This window comes from Phascolarctos cinereus, unplaced genomic scaffold (assembly GCF_003287225.1).
Source record: "Phascolarctos cinereus isolate Bilbo 61053 unplaced genomic scaffold, phaCin_HiC Scaffold_1;HRSCAF=81, whole genome shotgun sequence".
In the NCBI taxonomy this organism is placed as follows: Eukaryota; Metazoa; Chordata; class Mammalia; order Diprotodontia; family Phascolarctidae; genus Phascolarctos; species Phascolarctos cinereus.
This window is the reverse complement of record NW_027555514.1, coordinates 146162943-146182539: the sequence shown is the minus strand read 5'-3', so window position 1 is coordinate 146182539 and position 19597 is coordinate 146162943. Positions and strand designations below refer to the sequence as shown.

At 38.9% G+C, this 19597-nt stretch overlaps 1 protein-coding gene across 4 annotated transcripts in view; it reads left to right on the top strand.

The window, feature by feature from the left end:
- The window catches only part of GSAP (gamma-secretase activating protein), a 114123-nt gene that overhangs the window by 60819 nt on the left and 33707 nt on the right, over positions 1 to 19597 (top strand). For 3 of the 4 annotated variants that reach the window (XR_013486643.1, XM_020984511.2, XM_020984509.2), the window contains 4 exons: positions 3237 to 3290; positions 16109 to 16237; positions 17071 to 17129; positions 17808 to 17839. Coding sequence is in view for 3 of the 4 variants with exons in the window: in XM_020984511.2 (XP_020840170.1) it covers positions 3237 to 3290; positions 16109 to 16237; positions 17071 to 17129; positions 17808 to 17839 (274 nt within the window). In the remaining variant the exon portion in view is untranslated. The remainder of the gene's footprint in view (positions 1 to 3236; positions 3291 to 16108; positions 16238 to 17070; positions 17130 to 17807; positions 17840 to 19597) is intronic. The other variant, XM_020984510.2, reaches the window with a different exon arrangement.

Here is a 19597-nt window from a genome sequence, read left to right as displayed (position 1 = left end):
GATGTCATCTGAGTGAGTTGCCTTAGGAAAAAGAGCCTTTAGTTTGTGTGGATAAAGGAAAATGGTGGTTTATAGTTAATATCTCCCTTGGTCAGGGTCTGGGTCCCTGCCTTGCTCCTGGGAAAATGAGAAGTCCCAATATAATATACATAAAAGAAATATGACTTCACGATTTGCATATGCTAAGAAATTTGCTTAGAAAACCACTTATAACCACTTTCTAGTTTAAGGGCTAATGTATTACTTTAAATGGCTTATCTTTAGCAATTATAGACATCGGTTAACCTCTTATTTCCTCAGTTTGTAAATGTGTGTAATGCTGCCTGGGCACTTGGTAAATATGCAATAAAGAAAGATTTGTTGGTTTATGGCCACAGCAGAAGTAATAGGTTCACCTTGCTTCTATGTGGCAACATAAAAAAGAACACTGTAACACTGTATTTGTAAGGACGCCAAAGAATACGGTGCCTTTTGTACCCACAGAAGAAAGATAATGCTGCAGTTTGGTGGCATAGAAGACAGAGTATTGGGCCTGAAGTCAAGAAGACCTGAGTTCAAATGTGACCTCAAACACTTACTAGCTGTATGACACTGGGCAAGTCACTTAACCTGTGTCTACCTCAGCTTCCTTATCTGTAAAATGGGAATAACCATAGCACCTACCTCCCAGGGTTGTTGTGAGGCAACACACAGTGCGATAATATTTATAAAGTGCTTTGCAAACCTTTAAGTGCTACATAAATGCTAATTACTACCATTATTATATTCTCCAACAGTTTTAGAGATAATAAAATTTGCTATCATTAGGTTTTAGTTTTTTTCAGCCGTTTCAGTTGTGTTTGACTCTTTGCGACTTCATTTGGGGTTTTCTTGCAAAGATGCTGGAGAGGTTAGCCATTTCCTTCTCCGGTTCATTTTACAGATGAGCAAACTGAGGCAAACAGGGTTAAGTGACTTGCCCAGGGTCACATAGCAAGCAAGTGTCTGCAACCAGATTGGAAGTCAGGGAGCTGAGTCTTTCTGACTCTAGGTCTGGCACCCTGTCCACTGTTCTACCTAGCTGCTCTTGTCCTTAGGTAGGAATATTATAAATAATTTGAAGCCATGGTAAGATTTTAATACCTTTTTTTAAAAAAAAAGTATCCCCCAGATTAGTCTAGTAGGTTGTGATAGATCAATTTCTGTCACAATTCTTTTGTCTCACTTTGGCACTAAGCCACTGGAACATTTTGTGTAGTTGTTTGCTCTGCTTGTTCTCCCTCTACATAACAAAGTGCCTAGAACGTAGGTCCTTGAGAAATTCCCATTGACTGATCAATTAACTGACCTGTAAACTGGGATGCATTGTTTCTCCAGAATATTGTATGCCAGTAATATTAGCTGTAGGTATTTAAGTTCTAATTGAGAACTATTATTGGTAGTGTATAATGTTTACTTCCAAAGTGTTTTTTTTTAATCTTTCATCAAAAACATTTTTTAACAAATGGACTAAAAATAGTTTTGTGATATGTAATTAAAAATAAAGCATACTTTTTGGGGGAATTTGAAATGAGATACATATTTTCTATAGTAAACCTTTTATTGTAATTTTTGTTTTAATTCTATTTAACAGAATTCCATTGTTTAGTCTCCCTAGGATTAACTTGTGTGGTATGTTTGCTATGATGAGGTACTAGCTATGACTGAAGAGCTCTTAACTTAGGTGCTATGGTAGAGGATGCTCTAACCTGAGAAGTCTTACCGCTAACAACAGAGGGAACATGTGGTAGAATGATTAGGCAAGGACTTGGGTTAAAAATCTTATCTTTGCCTCTTACTATCTGAATGATCTTGAACTAACCTCTCCAAGCCTCATTTTTCTTCTCTGTAAAATTAAGGGGTTGAGCTAGGTGCTCTCTAAGGACTTAAGGCATTTGGGTGGGCAGTGGGCAAATGCTGGGGCTGGAGTGAGGAGGCTTGAGTTCAAATCCAGCCTCAGATACTTACTAGCTGTGTGATTTTGGGTAAGTCATTTAACCACTGTCTGCTTCAGTTTTCTTATCTGTCAGATGGGGATAATTATAGCACCTATCTCCCAAGGTTGTTGTGAGGGGCAAATGAGACAATAATTATAAAGCTCTTAGGAAAGTACCTGGTACATTGTAAGAACTATATTTAGACTTGTCCTTCTCTTTATGACCCCATTTGGGGTTTTCTTGGCAAAGATGCTAGAGTGGTTTACCATTTCCTTCTCTAGTTCATTTTACAATTGAAGAAACTAAGGTAAACAGGGTTAAGTGACATGCCCAGAGTCACACAGCTGGTAAGTGTCTGAGGCTGGATTTGAACACAGACCCTTTATGAGCTTTATAAATGTTAGCTAATACAACAACAGCTACTACAACTAGTACTACTACTACTACTACCGCTACTACCACTACCACTTCTCCTCCTCCTCCTCCTCCTCCTCCTCCTCCTCCTCCTCCTCCTCCAATTACTACTACTGTTACTACTACTACTTCTTTCCAGCTCTAAATATTTTCCATTAAAGATTACCCAATAAGTGATGTTCCTTAGAACACAGGTAGGGGACAATTTTAATGAATATGAGATAACATAAACAAGAACAGAGAGGAAATATTGAGGATCTTTATAGATAGAAAATGCTTTCTCTTGATTTTATGACTACATTTCTTATTTGTACAGTTCCTAAACCATTCGATGAAGAGAATGTAACCTGCCTCTTTTTTTTTTTTGCTTATTGTTTTTGTATTTTTGCAAGGCAATTGGGGTTAAATGACTTGCCCAGGGTCACACAGCTAATAGGTGTCAGGTGTCTGAACTTAGGTCCTCCTGACTCCAGGGACAGTGTGCCACTGTGCCACCTAGCTGCCCCAGACCCATCTCATTTGCTTGCAAAATTGATATGCTAAAAAAATTTGTACGTGGCACCATGTTAAAAATTGACTGTTTTTTCTGTCTTTTTAAATACATATCTTTAAAAAGCAGTTTAGGTTGTCAAATATTTTAATCCGGACTTGGGAGAAACTTTCCTTGTCTGACGTCAAAGATAAACTATTTTCAGCTTCTTCTGGGTAGAGATTAGAAAATTATATGATGTTTATTTAGCCTGAGCTCTGCTCAGAGCCAATGGTGTAGTCTCTCATCTATGTCAAAGTATGAAAAGCACTTCAGGCAACCTTCAACTTGTGGTGAGCTGGTATTAATGGAAAATTAACAATTTTCTCTGACTATAGGAAATTCCAGGAGTAACCTCAGTGACAGAAGAGATATTGTTACCTCTAATGAAGGTAAGGCCCTGGTGGTGATCTGAAATGAAAAGCTAGTGACCTTGTCTCTTTTCAAGGTTGACAATTAAAGGTTATAAGAAGCCTAACAGGTCCGGTCGAGGATGGAACAGAGGAGATCCCCGGCTTAGTTTGAACTGATGAGTGCCTACTCTGTGTAGCACCATAATCTTATTTTTTTAGGCTATAAATAGTAATATCTTTTTCCATAATTACATGTAAAAACAATCTTTAACATTCTTTTCTTAAAGTTTTGAGCTCCAAATTCTATCTTTCCCTCCTTCTTTTGCTCCCTCCCTGAGGTTGTAAGCAATCAGATATAGATTATAGAAGCACTATAATCTTTTAAAAGTTACTGTATTAAAGAGAATTTCCTAAAGACAGAATATACAGCTTAACTCAACCCATCAATAGCTAATATTTATGTAGCACTTACCAGGCACTATACTAAACACTTTATAATTATTGTCTCATTTGACCCTCACAAAAACCGTGGGAAGTAGGTGCTGTTATTAGCCCCATTTTACAGATGAGAAAACTGAGGTTAAGTGACTTGTCTAGAGTCATACAGCTTCTAAGTATCTGAGGTCAAATTGAACTCAAGTCTTCCTCACTCCAGGCCTGGTACTGTATCCACTCTTATTTTTGTGAACTTCTAGGCCTTGCCAAAATGGTATGTTTGTGAGCTTAATGTGTGGGAGCTGTTCATCAACTTAGCTCTTATGGCCATTCTCTCCTTTCCCCACATTTGGCTGCTCCTTTTTCCTGTCTTTATATCCAATCAGATAATAGAAGCCACTGGAAGTAGAGGAGTTGATGCCCTATCATAAAAAGTTTTTTAAGGCAGTTGGGGTTAAATGACTTGCCCAGGGTCACACAGCTATTAAGTGTCAGGTGTCTGAGGCTAGATTTGAACTCAAGTCCTCCTAACTCCAAAGCTGGAGTTCTATCCACTGAGCCACCTCACTGCCTCATGTTGCCCCTGTCAGATTAAGTCTAGTGTCTACTTCATGCTTGTTTCTCCTTTCTCTGCCTTCTTCCATGCCATTTCCCACATGCCCATCTTAACCATCTTACAAATGATCATAGACACCGAAGTTAGGACCTACCAGCTCCCTTCTCATCACAATGGCAGCTTGTCAGTGCGTTCAGGAATTGCAAATCATGCCTTAAGATCTGGACCCAGGCATCTCACACACCCGTTCCTGCCCATGAACTACATCTATTCATGTCTTTGGAATCCAGCGGTTTCAGAAGGATTGTCAGACACAATAGACAGAAGGAGGGAGTAAAGAAGGATACGTATGTAATTAAAAACGTGGGAGTATTTTAGCAGAGTTTCCTTGAAGATCCTTTGTTGTTTCTGGCAGCGCCTCCTGTTAATTATAGGCTGGCGCGTACTGGGAAATCTCAATTTCTGGCCGTAAGCAGCACATGTCAGCTTACTGTGCTTTCTTCCGTTATTGACTTTTGATTCCTTTGGACACACTAATATTAGACCAGGAGCTAGACAGCTGGCGGGAAAGCTGGGACGTGTTTGAGGTCACTGTGATGCAGCGGGGTGGGAAAACAGCAGCTGGGGGAAGGATTTGGCGGTTATGATTTTTGGTTCCCAAGAGGGGAATTGAAGCATGGACAGAAAAGCTATGTTGCTGGGCAGAAGTGTGGATAGCTGATGCCCTACTATGGACTGGGCTGGGAGGGGTGCCAGGGAAGAGAAAGAGGAATAAAAATTTGGTTGACAGCTTCCCACCCATCAATATATTCTGTAACAAATGGCATTAGTCCTGCCTGGAGGGAAAAAAAGTGAATTATTTTTATGTTGTCTGCTGTGTTCCCTTGCCACTCCCTGCTTTTCCCCACCTCTTTTTTTCTTTCTCTCCCTTTCTTCCTTTTCACTCATTCTCAGAAACAAAGGCTTTTAACAATACAGCTCCAAATATTGTATTAGTTATTGTTTCCCAACTGTTTTTATTCCTAAGGGAGACATGCTGCTAGCCATTCTTGTAGCTGGGGTATGTTTTAAGAGCTATGCCCTCCCTTTCCTTTCCTCTCCCCATTTTAATGCAGTTAGGAATAGGGTAGGAATTGGTACAAAGACTGGCCTGAGTCAGGACTGCTTGGAGAGGTTATAAACTGGATGCCTTCTCCTTTAAAGCTGTCTGCCATTCAACTTCTGGAACATAAACTGGTGGTATTAAGGTCTGGTGGCGTTTAGTCCTAGGATCCCCTACCTACTTCCCCAGTGCTGGGTCCTGGCATTACTTTTCCTTAATGCATCTATAAAATGAGAAGGTTGTACTTGAATGAACCTAAGGCCCATTTCAGCTTTAAATCTGTAAATAGTGTAGTTGCATTTCATTCTGAGTTGCTTTTTTCTTTACTTGTAATTTGAAATTAACAAACACCAAATAAAATGAGCATATTTATACCCTTAGTAGAACAGAAAGATCGTACATGAACCTTCAGATCTCTGTTATGTATAGGTTACTTTTCTTTCTTTCTTTCTTTCTTTCTTTCTTTCTTTCTTTCTTTCTTTCTTTCTTTCTTTCTTTCTTTCTTTCTTTCTTTCTTTCTTTCTTTCTTTCTTTCTCTTTCTCTCTTTCTCCCGTTGTCTCTTCCTCCCTTCCCTTTTCTTCCTCCCTTCCTTTTTTCTTTTCCTTTCCTCCTTCCTTTCTCCCTCCCTCCCTGTCTATCAATTTCTTTCTTTCTCTCTCTTTCTCCCTTCATCCCTCCCTCCCTCTGTTCCTTCCTTCCTTTCCCTTTCTTCCTTCCTAACTTCCTTCCTCTCCTTCTTCCTCCCTCCTTCTCTCTCTTCCTTTCTCTGTTTCTCCCTTCCTCCCTTCTCTCCCTTTCTTTCCTCTTCCTTCCTTCCTTGCCTCCCTTCTTTCTCTCTCTTTCCTTTCCTTTCCTTTCCTTTCCTTTCCTTTCCTTTCCTTTCCTTTCCTTTCCTTTCCTTTCCTTTCCTTTCCTTTCCTTTCCTTTCCTTTCCTTTCCTTTCCTTTCCTTTCCTTTCCTTTCCTTTCCTTTCCTTTTCCCCTTCCTTTCCTTTCCTTTATCTTCCTTTCTTCCTTCCTCTCTTCCTTCTTTCTCCCTTCCTGACACTCTTCACTACCCCTTTCACCTACATATTGTTTTTATCTTGACTTCTATGACATTGTTTTCTTCTAATTCTTCTACTTGTCTTATTTTTCCTTTTCTGTGTCCTTTGCTGCTTAATCATCAAGTAAGATAATATTTGTAAAGCACTTAGCACAATGGTATATAGTAGGCACTTATTAAATGCTTGTTCCCTCCCTTTCATACATATGCCATCCTTTAAGTTTCAATGTACCCCAAACTCTGTCTTGAGCCTAGGCTCCAGCTAAACTAGACTGCTGGTCATTCCTTGAAAACATTCTGGGATTTTTTGCCTCTATGCCTTTGTTCCTCCTTTTTTTTCCCATAGAATCATAGATTTAGATCTGAATGGGACCTTAGAAGCCATTGAGTTCCACTGTATTATTATATAGATTGAAGAGATTGAGTTAATTGACTTCTCTAGGGCCACATAGCTAGTTAAATATCTGAGGCAAAATTTAAATTCTGGTCTTCCTGACTGTCTCCCCTTTATCCAGTACTTTCCACTAATGGAACTTAGCTACTTTTTCTTTATCTAAAGTTTTTCCTCCTACTACCAGTCTCTAAATATTGCATCCTACATATGTTTCAGGACTGTTAGGATTACCATCATGTCCTTCTGAAATAAAACAAGCATATTAGACCTGAAAGGGATTTATTAATTTATAATATTATATATGTGTATTTATTATATAAATTATATAATTATGTTATATAAATTATATAATTATTATATAAATTATATAAATTTATTAATTTAGTCTATCCTCCTCATTTTATAGATGATAAAACAGAGACCCAGACAGGTAGAATTAAGGTCAATCAACTAGATGGTGGCAAAAGAGCTCTAGAATCCAAGACTCCTATCCTTGAAGCCATGTCACCTCCCTACACACTGAGCTGGTTCTCAGACTAAGGTGGTTTTCTAGCACCTGGGATTTAGAATGTGGGATTTTCAGGTATCGTCATGTGTCCTCTATTCCAAATGGTTCTGGTGATGAAGCAGCATGGTACAGAGAAAAGAGTGCTGCCTTTGGAGTTAGAAGAAGCATGTTCAAATCCTACCTTTGTTATTTATTGTTTATAAGTTCCTTGAGGGCAAGGGACTGTCTTTTGCTTCTTTTTCATATACCCAGCACTTAGCACAGTGCTTAGCACATTTTTTTTTGTTGTTCAGTTGTTTTCAGTCATGTCTGACTATGTGACTCTATTTGGGGTTTTACTGGCAGATAGTTGGTTTGCCATTTCCTTCTCCTGCTCATTTTACAGATGAGGAAACCAAGGCAATCAGGGCTAAGTGAACTGCCCAGGGTCACACAGCCAGTAAGTGTCTGAGGCTGGATTTGAATTCAGGAAGATGAGTCTTCCTGACTCCATGCCTGGCACATAGCAGGTGCTTAATAAATGTCTATTGAATGTACTGCCTGTGTGATCTTGGGCAAGTCACTTTTCCTCTCTGATCCTCAGTTTCCTAACCTGTAAAATAAGAAGTTTGGACTAGATGACCTGTGAGGTGTTTCTCAATTCATCTCTGAGGTCTATTGGTCCATTAGTTCCACAGGACTGGGTGTGGATAAATCTCTTCTTGAAGGAGTTTAACTAGGTAATGAAGGGAAAAGTAGAACAAACAAACAAAAAAGTGAAGAATTGACAAGTTTATAGAGAATCTATCTTATTCTGTGTTGACAAGACCAAAGGGAGTGTTGGTGCACGTTTGCAGATGATTGTGCACTCAATGCAGCCTCTGAATCTGAGTTTGGCCTGACAATTAACACCAAGGAAACACAGGTGCTCCATCAGCCACCACCACACCACACATACTTGGAACCATCAGTTACAGCAAATGGAGACATTTTGAATGCTGTGGATAAGTTCACTTACCTTGATAGTGTACTTTCCAGGTATGTACACATTGATAATGAGGTTGACACATGCATTGCCAGAGCTAGCTCAGTGTTTGGGAGCCTCCAAAGGCCAGTGTGGGGGAGAAGAGGTATTAGATTGATTACCAAACTGAAGGTCTACAGAGCTGTTATGCTGACCTCATTGTTGTATGCGTGAAACCTGGGCAGTATTCCACTGCTATGCCAGGGAACTGAATCTCTTCCATTTGAATTGTCCTAGGAAGATTCTGAAGATCACCTGGCAGGATAAGATACCAGACCCTGAGGTCCTTTCTTAAACTGAACTGCCAAACATTCAAACTCTGCTGCAGAGAGTGCAACTCTGATGGGCTGGCCACGTTTTTCGAAAGCAAAACTTACACTTGCCAAAAAGACTATTTTATAGAGAACTCACACAGGGCCCAATATAAAGACACTCTCAAGGTCTCTCTTAAGAACTTTGGAATTGATTGTGTGACATGGGAGACATTGGCATAGGACTGCTCAGCATGGTGTGTCCTCATCAGAGAAGGTGCTGTGCTCCATGAGCAAAGTAGAATTAAAGTAGCTTGAAAGAAATACGAGATGCGCAGATTTAGAGAATCCACCCCAAATGTTCACACGCACTATTTGTGTCCTACCTGTGATAGAGCATTCCAAGTACATATTGGTCTGATCAGCCACAGTCAGACACACTGTAACTTGACTCTAACATAACGATGTCATTTTGGTCCTCTTCAAGAATACTGGCAGTATTCTAGCCATAAATAGGCTGGCATAACTTTTAAAAAAGGCAGCCTTTTTCTCTTTTTTATTCCTTGCTTTAGCCATGTCTTAGGAACCCTAGTTGAAGGTGATACTTCCCTTTCTTAGAGAGGTATTCTAAAGATTCGTTGCCGGATGGATTTTTCTCTGCTGATTTTGCAGAGACCTTTACTGGCCTTGTCCTGACATCTCTGTGGCTACTTTTCTGGAAGTTTTTTCTCCATTTCATTTCTACCTCTAGGCTGCTAGCCTCAAGCCTAGTTAGTTTACTAACTTTTTGTTAAGCTAGTAAAAATGTATGACCCTATGGACTTGGATTGGATTTCTAACTTTGTCTTTCTAAACACCTTCACTCTCAGTCCATTCATGAAGCTTAGATGATAGTCATACCTTGGTTTAATGAATAACCACATCTTTATTATCTGCCAACTTTTCGTTGAGTTAGTTCTCAGGTGTTTTTCCTTAGGAGCAACTTTCCCATAATCTCACTTTACATTTTAGGCAGTGGCTATTTATGTGACTTCATCCTAAGAGTGATCCCTCACTCTGTAACTGCACATCACAGCATCTTGTGCATGCTTCCCTGTGAATCCTCCATCAGAGTGAAAACAGAGGCACGGAGACACTGATACTTGAAAAGGCTGAGACTTGAGGCCAAAACGGAAGGAAGATTACAGGTCTTTATTTCTTAAGATCTTGCACTATCCATTAAGTCTTGGCTGAAGAAATAACACATGCATTTAGCACTTAAAACCAAGAGAGGCAAACACTGCCATATTGTATCTCTGAAAGTACCAAATAATAGTTAGCACTTAAGCAGTTCCTCAATGTTTGCAGAGTACTTTCCATGTGATTTCATTTGATCCTCACAAACACACTGTGAGGTAGGTGCCATTATTATCCTTATTTTATAGATGAGGAAATTGAGATTAAGAGAGATTAAGTGATTTGCCCCAGGGCACACACATATCCTGATCTGAAGTCTAACATCCTACCTGCTGGGCAACCTAGCTGCTCTAAATCTCTAATAATTAATTGCAAAGCGAACTTTTTAAAATAGGGTAAAGCAAGGCATGCCTGTAATCCTTGCCACCACGGGAGGCTGAGAATGATGGATCACTTGAGTTTGGGAGTTTTGAGCTGTAGTAGGCTTAAATCCAGTTGGGGGTCTGCATTAAGTCTGGCACCAATATGGTGAACTCCTGGAATCAAGTCACTGCCAGACTACCTAAGGAAGAGTGAATGGGACCAGGTCTGAAAAAATGAAGCAGGTTAAAGCTTCTGTCCCGATCAGCCTATGAGTGACCACCGTGCTGAGTGAGAGAGACCCATCTCCAAAAAAGTCGTAGTGTTGGGGTATTTAATCAGTTTTAGCATTCTAGTGCTCTGTGATTAAGCAGGTGTGCGCTTGGACTGGCTTTTCTGGAATGTTGTGGAAGCGCTTTTTATGTATGAACTATAAACTGTCACCCTTGTTCTGCAAACAAGACTGGCACAAAGTGGCCTCAGGAACATCAAGGCCCCACAGAGAACCAGGTTGTCTCTTTGTAGAGGAGGGATGTTCCTGTACAGAGGAGCTCAGATTGATATGTTGTACTTCTTTTAGATGATACATACTTTTCAATGTTTTTTTACCCCTACTTCAGTCTGTCTGTATTGGGAGATAAGAAAGTCAGCTTGTTTATAAATGTCACAAGTAAAAGCTGCTCCTGAGACAACTGGAGCCTTTAAAGTCCACTGACTAGCAAGATTTGATCAGTGTTTCGACTATGCCAACCCTCTCTTTGGGCGCAGAATAAAACCGTTCTTTCTATGCAGGCTCTCTTCTCCACAGGAGGATCCTGGTTAATTAGCAGACATTTTTTGCTGCCAACATGCCTCTTAGAGATGAAAGGTAAATGTTTTCTCCTGGCACTAATTAGAAATGAGCACTGTAGAAAAAAATTTGTGAAAGGGATCTGGCAATCCAATTCCTCCAAGAGAATCAAGACTTTGGCTTAATTAATATCTGAGACTGAATTATGTATTGGTTAGATATTGGACAGGTAGGTCGAACATTGGATAAAGTACCAGGCCAGTAGTCAGGAAGACCTGAGTTCAACTCTGGTCTCAGACTCTAGCCATGTGACCCTGGGCAAGTCACTTAACCCTGTTTGCCTCAGTTTTATCATCTGTAAAATGAGCTGGAAAAGAAAATGGCAAACGACTCCAGTATCTTTGCCAAGAAAACCCCAAATTGGGTCACAAAGAGTCAGCCCTTCGTGAGGAAAGTCCCTCTGTTAATGTAGATGAGCACTTACTCTACAACTTTTAGTCTCAATTTCCTAAGGCACTGAGAAATGGTGGCTTGCCCTGGGTCACACGCCAACATGTGTCAAAGGAAGGACTCAATCCAGGGCATCTTGGTTCTGAGGTCACCTCTATATCCACTGTACCATACAATTTATCTACATAATCTTAGGAGAAAATTGAGATGTTTTTAATTAAGCAGAGAGACTTTGAATCCCTTCCTTCTTTCCTTCATCCTGATAACAAAATTCCCTGGCTGTAGTAAGTTTTTCCTAATTATCTGTTCCGTGCTCTGATCACTTCTTGACCTCATTTTTTTCCTCAGAATTAAGGTATTCAATGGGCATTATATTCATGGGCCTATTCCCTTCTAACACATCATTTATGTGTTTTTTTTTATAAAGGTGGTAAGTTTGCACAGTCAATAAAATAGCACGTTTCTTCTAGCTGGGGAACATGTCTCCTCTTCTTTTGTGTCCCTGATTTAGGGCACACTGAAGATGCTTTTTTAAAAGTTGGCTATGGGTTGACTAACATTTTGAGTTTTATGTGGATCCTCAGCCTAGATGGGATATGGCAATCTCTCCTGCTGGATGGCATATGAGTAATTTCTCTCTGCCCCCAAATCTTCCTCAGTGGACTATCGCAACACCTGACGTTCTGTTGTTGGCTTAATTCATTTCTTTATGTCAGTAAGAACCCTGGCATTAGCTGGCATTCAGGATCTTCCCTCCATTGTCTTGCTCAAACCAGTTTTCAATATTATCTCTCGTTGCTTAACATTTATAAGCCCCTTCTCCAGTCCTCCCTCCCTCCCTCTCTTTCTCTCTCTCTCTCTCCCCCCCTCCTTCTCCTCCTCCACTTCTCCCTCTTCCCCTCTCCCTGTTTCCCTCTCCCTCTTTCTCTGTCCCTCTCTCTTTCCTTCTCTCTCTCTCTTCTTCCTCCTTCCCATTCCTTCCCTCTTTCCGCTCTCCCGCCCCCACTTCTGAATTTGGATACCAGTTATTAACAACAACCTTCATTTGTCTGTTGATGTTTAATGCCTTCTATTATCTACCAGTCATTCACCCTCTGTATGATTTCTTTCATTCTAATAACCCTCTGCCCTTTTTCCTGCTACCTAGTTGAGAATAGGACCCTAAGAAAATGGGAGTTTTGGATAGAGAGGAACTAGAGAAGGGATGATTTTGGAGCATGAGGTACTTCCTGGGTGAGCTCCATTATTGGGGAGCTGTGCACAGTTAGAGGCAGGATGAAGTCACTAGGCCTGGTAGGTAAGAACCATCTGACAGGGGCCCAAAAATGAAGATGCAGAGTACTGAATGTGTTGTAGGAGAAAGGGCACCAAGTTTGAAGTCATAATGCTGGATTCTAATCCTGACTTCCATTTACTACCTGTGTGACTTTGAGCAAGCATTTTTACCTCTCTAGGCCTTAGTTTCTTCATCAGTAAAATGGGATGGATGAATTATATGATGCATAAGCTCTCTTCCTTCTCCAAAACCGGTCAGTACTATTTAAATTACCTTTAATGGATCATATTATGTAATGATTTACCCTATGAATTTTCAGAAGAGTTACCCTAACTGACCACTAGATGTCAGGTCATTACTATTTAATTATTTTACATTCCAGTTTATAAATTCCTTTCCACCCCCTACCCCAATCCTCCCCGCTACTTTTCATGGCAAAAGAGGGGCCACAGCAGTAGCTTAACCATTGATGAGTTAGGTTTTTCCCAGTTAATGCAATACTTCAATTCAACAAACATTTAGTCAACTCTCACTGAGTGAGAAGCACTGTTTTAACTATTTATGCCTTGAGAAAGAAGCAGAGAAATGAGGAAGAAATACAGGGTGCATCATAATAGATTTGTTTAGAATTCATGAACAAGAAAAGATAAATGAAAGATGATCTGTAGAATAATCAGATGTTCCAGTTTCCCATGCCGGATTCTGTCTTGTTCTGTCTGCTAAATGTTTGGAGTATATGTCAGGGTTCTGAAACTACAGGTTGCAGTAGTATGATTTTAAAGTGTTCTATGGAGGCTCCATTGTGATTCAAAGAAGTCCCGGTCTCTGGGTCAAGAAAAGGTTTAAATCCTTTCTCTAACTCTTGTTAGCTATGTCATCTAGCCTCTCTGAACCTCAGTTTTCTCATGTGTAAAATGAGGGTAATAATACTGGAACTATGAACTTCACTGAGTTGTTGGGAGGAAAATGCTTTTCAAACCTTAAAATGTTTTAAAATGTGAATTGTGATGATGGCTAGTTGTGTTTCTTTACTAACAGTATATATAGGGGCAGCTAGGTGGCGCAGTGGATAGAGCACTGGCCCTGGAATCGGGAGGACCTGAGTTCAAATGTGACCTCAGACATATAATACTCACTAGCTGTGTGACCCTGGGCAAGTCACTTAACCCCAATTGCCTCACCAAAAACAAACAAACAAAAAAACACACAAACAGTGTATATAAAGGACATTCTTTCTCAAGGAATTCTTGGATGGTTCAAGGCTCAGCTCAAGTGCCATCTTCTTTGAGAGCCTCCTCTTGATACCTCTAGGCTCCTGCCTCTCTCATTCACTTCCTCTCTCCCACTACCACACTGTTTTTGAATTTACTCTGATGCATTTTGTATCTGTTGTTTCCCATCAGCAAAATGCAAGCTTCTTGAGGACAGAACAGTTCTACTTTTGACTTTGTAATCCTAGCACAGTACCTGGCACATAATAACCACCCAACAAATTTTATTTAATCTTATGATTTTAACAGATTATAAAATCTCCAACAAAAGAATTTTTGCCTTATGCCATTTTTGTTTATGTTATTCATGTGCTCCATTTTGTCTTAAAATGAAGCCAAGAGTGTGAGTTCAGTCCCCATGAGGAGCAATTATCTTCAGTCAGTTCCATGGTCACCAATTGAACTCTAAGCATCAGCCAGAAAGTTCATAAATGCAAGCTAGCAGTCAGGAGGGAGTCTGGGCAAGGAAGTGTGAATAGAATGCAAATCTGTCACTATGAATAGAAAAAAAAATACCCTATTGTCATTGTGTTATTATTGGAGGACAAAATGTACTTTCACAATTCTGTCATATCCCTTGAATTATTACATGAATATTTTCTTGCTCCAATAATTTACCTCTTAAAATATCCAGAATTTAAGTACCATGAAAGTAGATGATTAAATGTTAATGGAATTTAGAATATGGAAGGAACTCTAGAGATCATTTAGCCTATTACTTTAAAGATTTAAATTGAATGATTTTAAAGATGAAAAAATGGAGCCCCTCTCAAAGTTAAGTGACTTGTTCAAGTAAGAGCTGGAATTCCGACCTGAGTCCACTAATTTCAAATTTACTGTTCTTTCCACTAGACTATATTGCCCCCAAAATGCATTTGGAATTTTATTTTTCCATTCTGCTTTGATGTGTTGTTTGATGACTAAGAGACTAAGTTTAATTTACTTTTTCTCTGTTGTATTTTGAGAATGTAAATAAACTTAATGGATAAAATAAATCCATCTGAGAAGACACAACTTTGGTTAACATTCTTTTGTGACTCTAAAAGGGGTGAATGGGGCATATTGTGGGACAGAGAAATCCATAGTAAGCCAGCATGGTGGTGTAGAAAGAGCACCAGAACTTAGAAAACTTAAGATGGAGCCTTAGATCTAACATGAGTCATATGACCTTAGGCAAATTATGGTACCTCTCCAAACCTCAGTTTCCTTATCTGTAAAATGGAGATGATACCGAATACCACCTACCTCATAGAGGAATTGTGCTTTGTAAACTAAAATTGCTATTGAAATATGAACTACTACTATTATCACTTCTGGGATGGAAACAGCATAATAGTGCTTTAATTTAGGTTTCCCCTGCTTAGCCATAAATCTTTAAGCTATGGTTAGTCATTGGATATAAAAGTGAGTGTTCTTGGTTGTGAGATGGAAAGAAAATGAAGGTTATTTTCTAGCTAGACTAAGGCATGGTTTTTTTAGTTTTTTCTTTTAAATTTTAGAGTAATTATCTAGGTCTGAGAGTTCCCCTGTTACCTCGAACATTAAAAGAACCAGCAATTCTGTGAGCTTTGATTCCCTTAGCTTTGAGAGTTTGGGTTAGATCAGGGGTTCTTAATCTAGTTTTGTGTTGTGGCTCCCTTTGTCAGCCTGATAAAGCCTATGGGTTCCTTCTTAGAATAATGTTTTTTAAATGCATAAAATAAATCATATAGGATTACAAAGGAAACCAACTCTATTAAATATAGTTATCACAATTTAAAAAAATTTCATGGACCCTAGGTTAAGAATTTTACCAGCTCCTTCAAACTCTAAAATTCTGGAATAACATATTCTTACAAGGCTTCAAGACATTAAGTGGGCATGATATGGAGAATTTTGGAAAAGATATGGGCAAGAATAGCACAGGGATTCAATTGGTGAAAGGAATATCCCCACTAATTAAATCAGGTACCAGCAAAATGGCAGAGTAGCAAAATATTCCAACCAAGAGTGCTATCCTGTGTCTGGTAAAGAATAAATTCATTTCCTTCTGTATGTGTATTTACTGCTTATCTGGTACTTAATAAGTGCTTGTCAATTGATTCATCATTTGATACTTTTATGTTTTAGTTTTTATCTCTGTTCTCTTCCTATGAAGTAGCAGGCCCAATTACTTATCTTTATTTTTTATTTATAAGAATTGGGGGAGCATCTGGGCCTAATTTTGAGTTATGTTCATGGTACATCTTTATATTTTATAGGTGCAGAGCTTTAAGGGCTACTGGGAAAAACTGAACTCCAATTTGGAATATGTCAAATATGCTAAACCACACTTACAGTATAACAACAATGTGGTCAGGAGAGAGTGGAGGAACTTAATTTCAGAAGAGGTACGTAAGAGGTTGATGAGGTCTTTGGGTAGCAATCCTAGATTAACACAAAACAGAAGGTGGAAAAATATTTTTAGAGTTAAAAGAGCATTTTTTAAAACATCTTACCTTGTCTATTCAATTTGCCAACGAGGAAGCTGTAGCCCAGACAGAATTAATGATTACATTACCCAAGATTGCATAATGGTCAATGGCAGACCTGGGATTAGAACTCAGTCCAAGTCTTCTGATTCTCAGTTGAGCATTCTTTCCATTAGTCCATGCTGCTCCTGGTGCCTGAAGAATACGGGACTCTGGGGTGCTATGCATATTCTTTTTTTTTTTTAATGCATATTCTTAGTTGAGATTTTAAAAATTAAAATTCCCATACATTAACAGGAGGTAATGGAACGCCCCATTTTTAGTGGGGCAGCTAGGTGAAACAATGGATAGAGCATTGGGCCTGAAGTCAGGAAGACCTGAGTTCAAATCAGCCTCAGACAACAGGTTGTGTGTCCCTAGGCAAGTCACTTAACCTCTGCTTGCCTCAGTTTGCTCAAGTGTAAAATGGGGATAATAATAGCGTCTACTTCCCAGGATTGTTGTCTCAACTGAGACAGTGTTTGTAAAGCACTTAGCATGGTACTTGGTCTATAATAGGCACTACATATGCATATTCCCTATTACCGTCCCTTATTCTCAAACTCTTTGTTCCAGTTTTAGGGGACTAAACAAATAGCCATCTTTCCCATTTTTTGGAGATCTGACCTTTGGGACATCATATTGTAAATATGAACGGTAACCCCTATTCATATGGCTTTTATCTTTCATATCTTTAACATATCTCATTCTAGAAAAAAGGAAAAAGAAGATCTACTGTGTATTTCAGAAACATTCTGGAAAATGCTGTAAAGTAAGTTAACCCTAAGTGTTATCATCTATATTAATAAACTAGTTATCATTCTTTGAAATAACCTTATTTAACCAAGCTAATGACAGATGATTGGGGTAGCTTTTTCTTCAATTGTGCATGCTCAGCAGAATAGAACAATTCATTTTATTGCATTTAGGTATCTGGATTCCATTACAAAAGCAGGGGTAGTTTGGGGTAAGAAGGAGGTAGGTAGAATGAGAAGAATGCTAAGAAAGTGTTTATATGTCGAGCCTTGTTAACAATTCATTTGTCCCCCACCAGTAACAGGTAGGCTGGTTAAGAAGTTTTAGATTTCTGGCAAACTTGGCCTTACTTTGAAGGTTTAATTAATATTTATTAATTTCTACAAACTGAGTCATCTCATAGGGGTAGAAATGTGGGCCAGATTCTGACCTCTATTCTAGCTTTTGTTTCTGTTCTTTCCAGTAACCAAGAAGAGCAATTGTTGTAAATTGCTACAGAGATTCAAGATGAAAAAAAAGTTAGTTGATTTTATAATTGTTTAATGTCACTTTTTTTGCCAAGTTAATTTAAATCATGAAGCTCTCAGAAGATAATAATTTCTAAGCAGCATTTGCTTTGTATGATATTATAGCCTTCCTTTTTCCTCTTAATGCTTATATTTGTGAATAACATAAATCAATTTTTTCTCCATAGGGTGATTTCCAACCTAGAAGCATGGATAGTAGGTAAGAAAAGACCTGAACTAAAACCTTCTTGCTTTTAATCAGTGAGAAAGGTTCTCCTGAGCCCTCACCAGTGGAAAGTAGAGGGAAATCTATGTACAGTTTATTCTGGGCTTTCCTATTTATATCCCTTTGTGGGACTTAGTGAATCTAGGAGATGACCGTTTGGCTATTTATCTAAATAGTGAAGTTACTCCTAATTTTGTGAATTACTTTCATGGGATAGAATATTAGATTAAATGACTTTACAGTGGGCAGTTAATTCCTTTTTAAAAACAAAACAAAAAAATTTTTTTCCAGTTAATTCCACAGGAACTTATACTTAGCTAGATCTGTGATCTGTCTTGGGAGAATAAGTATTCGTGATAATGAGATATCATCCTCTTCACACGTCCTCATCTTATGCAGTTATTAGATAAATAGATGAAGATTAAGTGCATGTCAGCCACTGTGCTCAATGCTGGGAGTACAAAAACAATAAAAACAAGTTGGTCCCTGATTTCAAGGAATCTACATTTTAATGCAGGAAGACTGCACATAAAGGGAAGGTGGATAGTGGAGTAGAAGAGAAGCAGGGTACTCATACAGGAAGTAATAAAAGTGTGGAGGTGAAGCAGACCGAAGAGTGAGCCCAGGAGGGAAGTAAACAGTACGGTTGGGATTTCTGAAGATACAGAGGTTCTGGGCAAGGACTCATCCAATCATCAAGTTAACCTCTGGGTGACATCTTGTCAATGTCTTTCCACAAATCCTCCATAGAAGATCCATCCAAAATGCTGTGGGTCTTCCTTTGATCCTTTGGTACCTTAGCAGTTCTATTTCTTTTCCCTCACTCCTGCTCTATGACTGGCCTACCTCCTTATTCAGTCATGAGTTCCTTGAGAATATATTTTGTGCAACTTCTTGCATATACATCAAGATTCATGATATCTTGCAGCCAATTTTAATTCATGTACTCACTATGAATAAATAAGGCGTTTATTAAGTACTTACTATGTGCAAAGCACTGTTATGTGCTGAAGATACTAATAGAAAAGCAAGACATTTCCTGCCCTCAAGGAGCTCATATTCTAATGCGTCTTCCCATTGCCTTTTGGGTCAGATTATAGTGCTCTAAAATTACAGCCATTTAGCTGCACTGGGAAAATAGCAATATATTTTTTTAAGTTTTATTAACTTATTTTGATTTATCAACAATCACTTCCATATTCTTTTGAGTTGAAAATCTTTCTCCCCCTTCTCCCCCCCTCACCCTCCCCACGGAAAATAGCAATATTAAAGAGATGGACTTTTGTACCAGTGAGTATCTGGAGAGCACTGAACATATTATAGTTTTCCCAACACAGTTCAATCTCTACTGCTCAGTTCTGGGTCCAATTTTCTGTCTGTCTGCAGGATCTATGTAAAATATGTACATGTTCCTGTATTCACTCAATGGAATTACCTGTCTAGTTGCAAGATAAGTTTTTCATCCTTTTTGATTTTTCATTGTGGATAGTTGGATCACTCTGATTTTTATAGATTTCACTAAGAAGGCTTTGTGTTATTTGGGGTATTAATCCAGTTAGTACAATGCCAAACATGGATGACCCATGAAACAATATTATATTTGGCTCATGTCAATTAGCCAAATGATTTTACAGCAAGGTTTTATGATTTTAAGGTGAGGTTTGGCTATACTATGTTAATGTTAGTGTGAAACTAGTGGGTAGGTAGGTGGTACAATGGAAAGAGCATGAGGCCCAGAGTCAGGAAAACTCA